The 794-nt window shown below is 70.5% G+C and overlaps 1 protein-coding gene across 1 annotated transcript in view; it reads right to left on the bottom strand.

Annotated features, from left to right (window-relative positions):
- Positions 1 to 794, bottom strand: part of RGS11 (regulator of G-protein signaling 11) — a 7,299-nt gene that overhangs the window by 2,365 nt on the left and 4,140 nt on the right. The window contains exons 2-5 of the mRNA XM_009881953.1: positions 663 to 714; positions 521 to 579; positions 297 to 373; positions 161 to 252 (exon numbers count right to left, since the gene is read on the bottom strand). Of these exons, the coding sequence (XP_009880255.1) occupies positions 161 to 252; positions 297 to 373; positions 521 to 579; positions 663 to 714 (280 nt within the window). The remainder of the gene's footprint in view (positions 1 to 160; positions 253 to 296; positions 374 to 520; positions 580 to 662; positions 715 to 794) is intronic.

Below are 794 nucleotides of genomic sequence, written 5' to 3'. Positions count from 1 at the left end.
GCCCCCGGCTGCAACGACAGCACCGTGCCGGGGGCTGGCGGGAAACCCCGCGCCCTCCTCACGGGGCCGGGGCCATGCTCGCTGCCAGCGCCCCCATCCTCCCCGCCTGCCCAGGGCTGCACCCGCCAGCCCCGCACCCATTGCCCCCCCACCCAGCTACCCCAGCCCATCCTCACCGGGGGCCGGTTGACGAGCCAGTACGCCTGCTCCTGGCAGTCGATTGCCCCGCCAGCCCCCGCAGGTGCTGCATCCCTGGCGGCTCCCCCGGGGTGGGGCGGTGCCGTGCCCCCACTCACCGGAGCTGCTCCCGCGCCTGCATCACCACAAAGTCCCACGTGTGGTTGATCCGCTTGTGCAGGAGGTTGTAGTTGTCCTGGGGAGAGGCAGTGGTGGTGTCACCTGGGTAGGGACGGCGTGACACCCGTCCCCTCACCTGGCTCTGGATCCCGTCACCGTTCCAGCACAGGGTGAGCTGAGACCCCCCCCAGCTTATCACAGGTGTGAGGAGGGCACCGCTCACCTTCTCGTGCTCGATCAGGTCGCCCTGCTTGCGGATGTTCTTCTTGGCCAGGTAAATGGCTGCAAGAGGAGCGGTGGCACCTCAGGGGGAGCCGGGAAGGGGCTGCGGCCCGTGCCGGTGCCGGCTGCATGGTGGCACCTACCGTAGTCCAGCTCCGTGGCCGGCCACTTGGTGCTGGTCCAGAAATAGGGGGTCTGCAGGGGTGGGGGGAGAAGCTGAGGCGCAGTGCTGTGGGGTGCCGCGGTGCTGAGCCGGGGGGGGGGCCGAGGGGGCG

The sequence above is a fragment of the Charadrius vociferus genome, unplaced genomic scaffold, assembly GCF_000708025.1.
Source record: "Charadrius vociferus isolate BGI_N301 unplaced genomic scaffold, ASM70802v2 scaffold593, whole genome shotgun sequence".
NCBI classification, from domain to species: domain Eukaryota; kingdom Metazoa; phylum Chordata; class Aves; order Charadriiformes; family Charadriidae; genus Charadrius; species Charadrius vociferus.
Note: the sequence above shows the minus strand (reverse complement) of the source record. Positions and strands in the feature narration are given on the sequence as shown.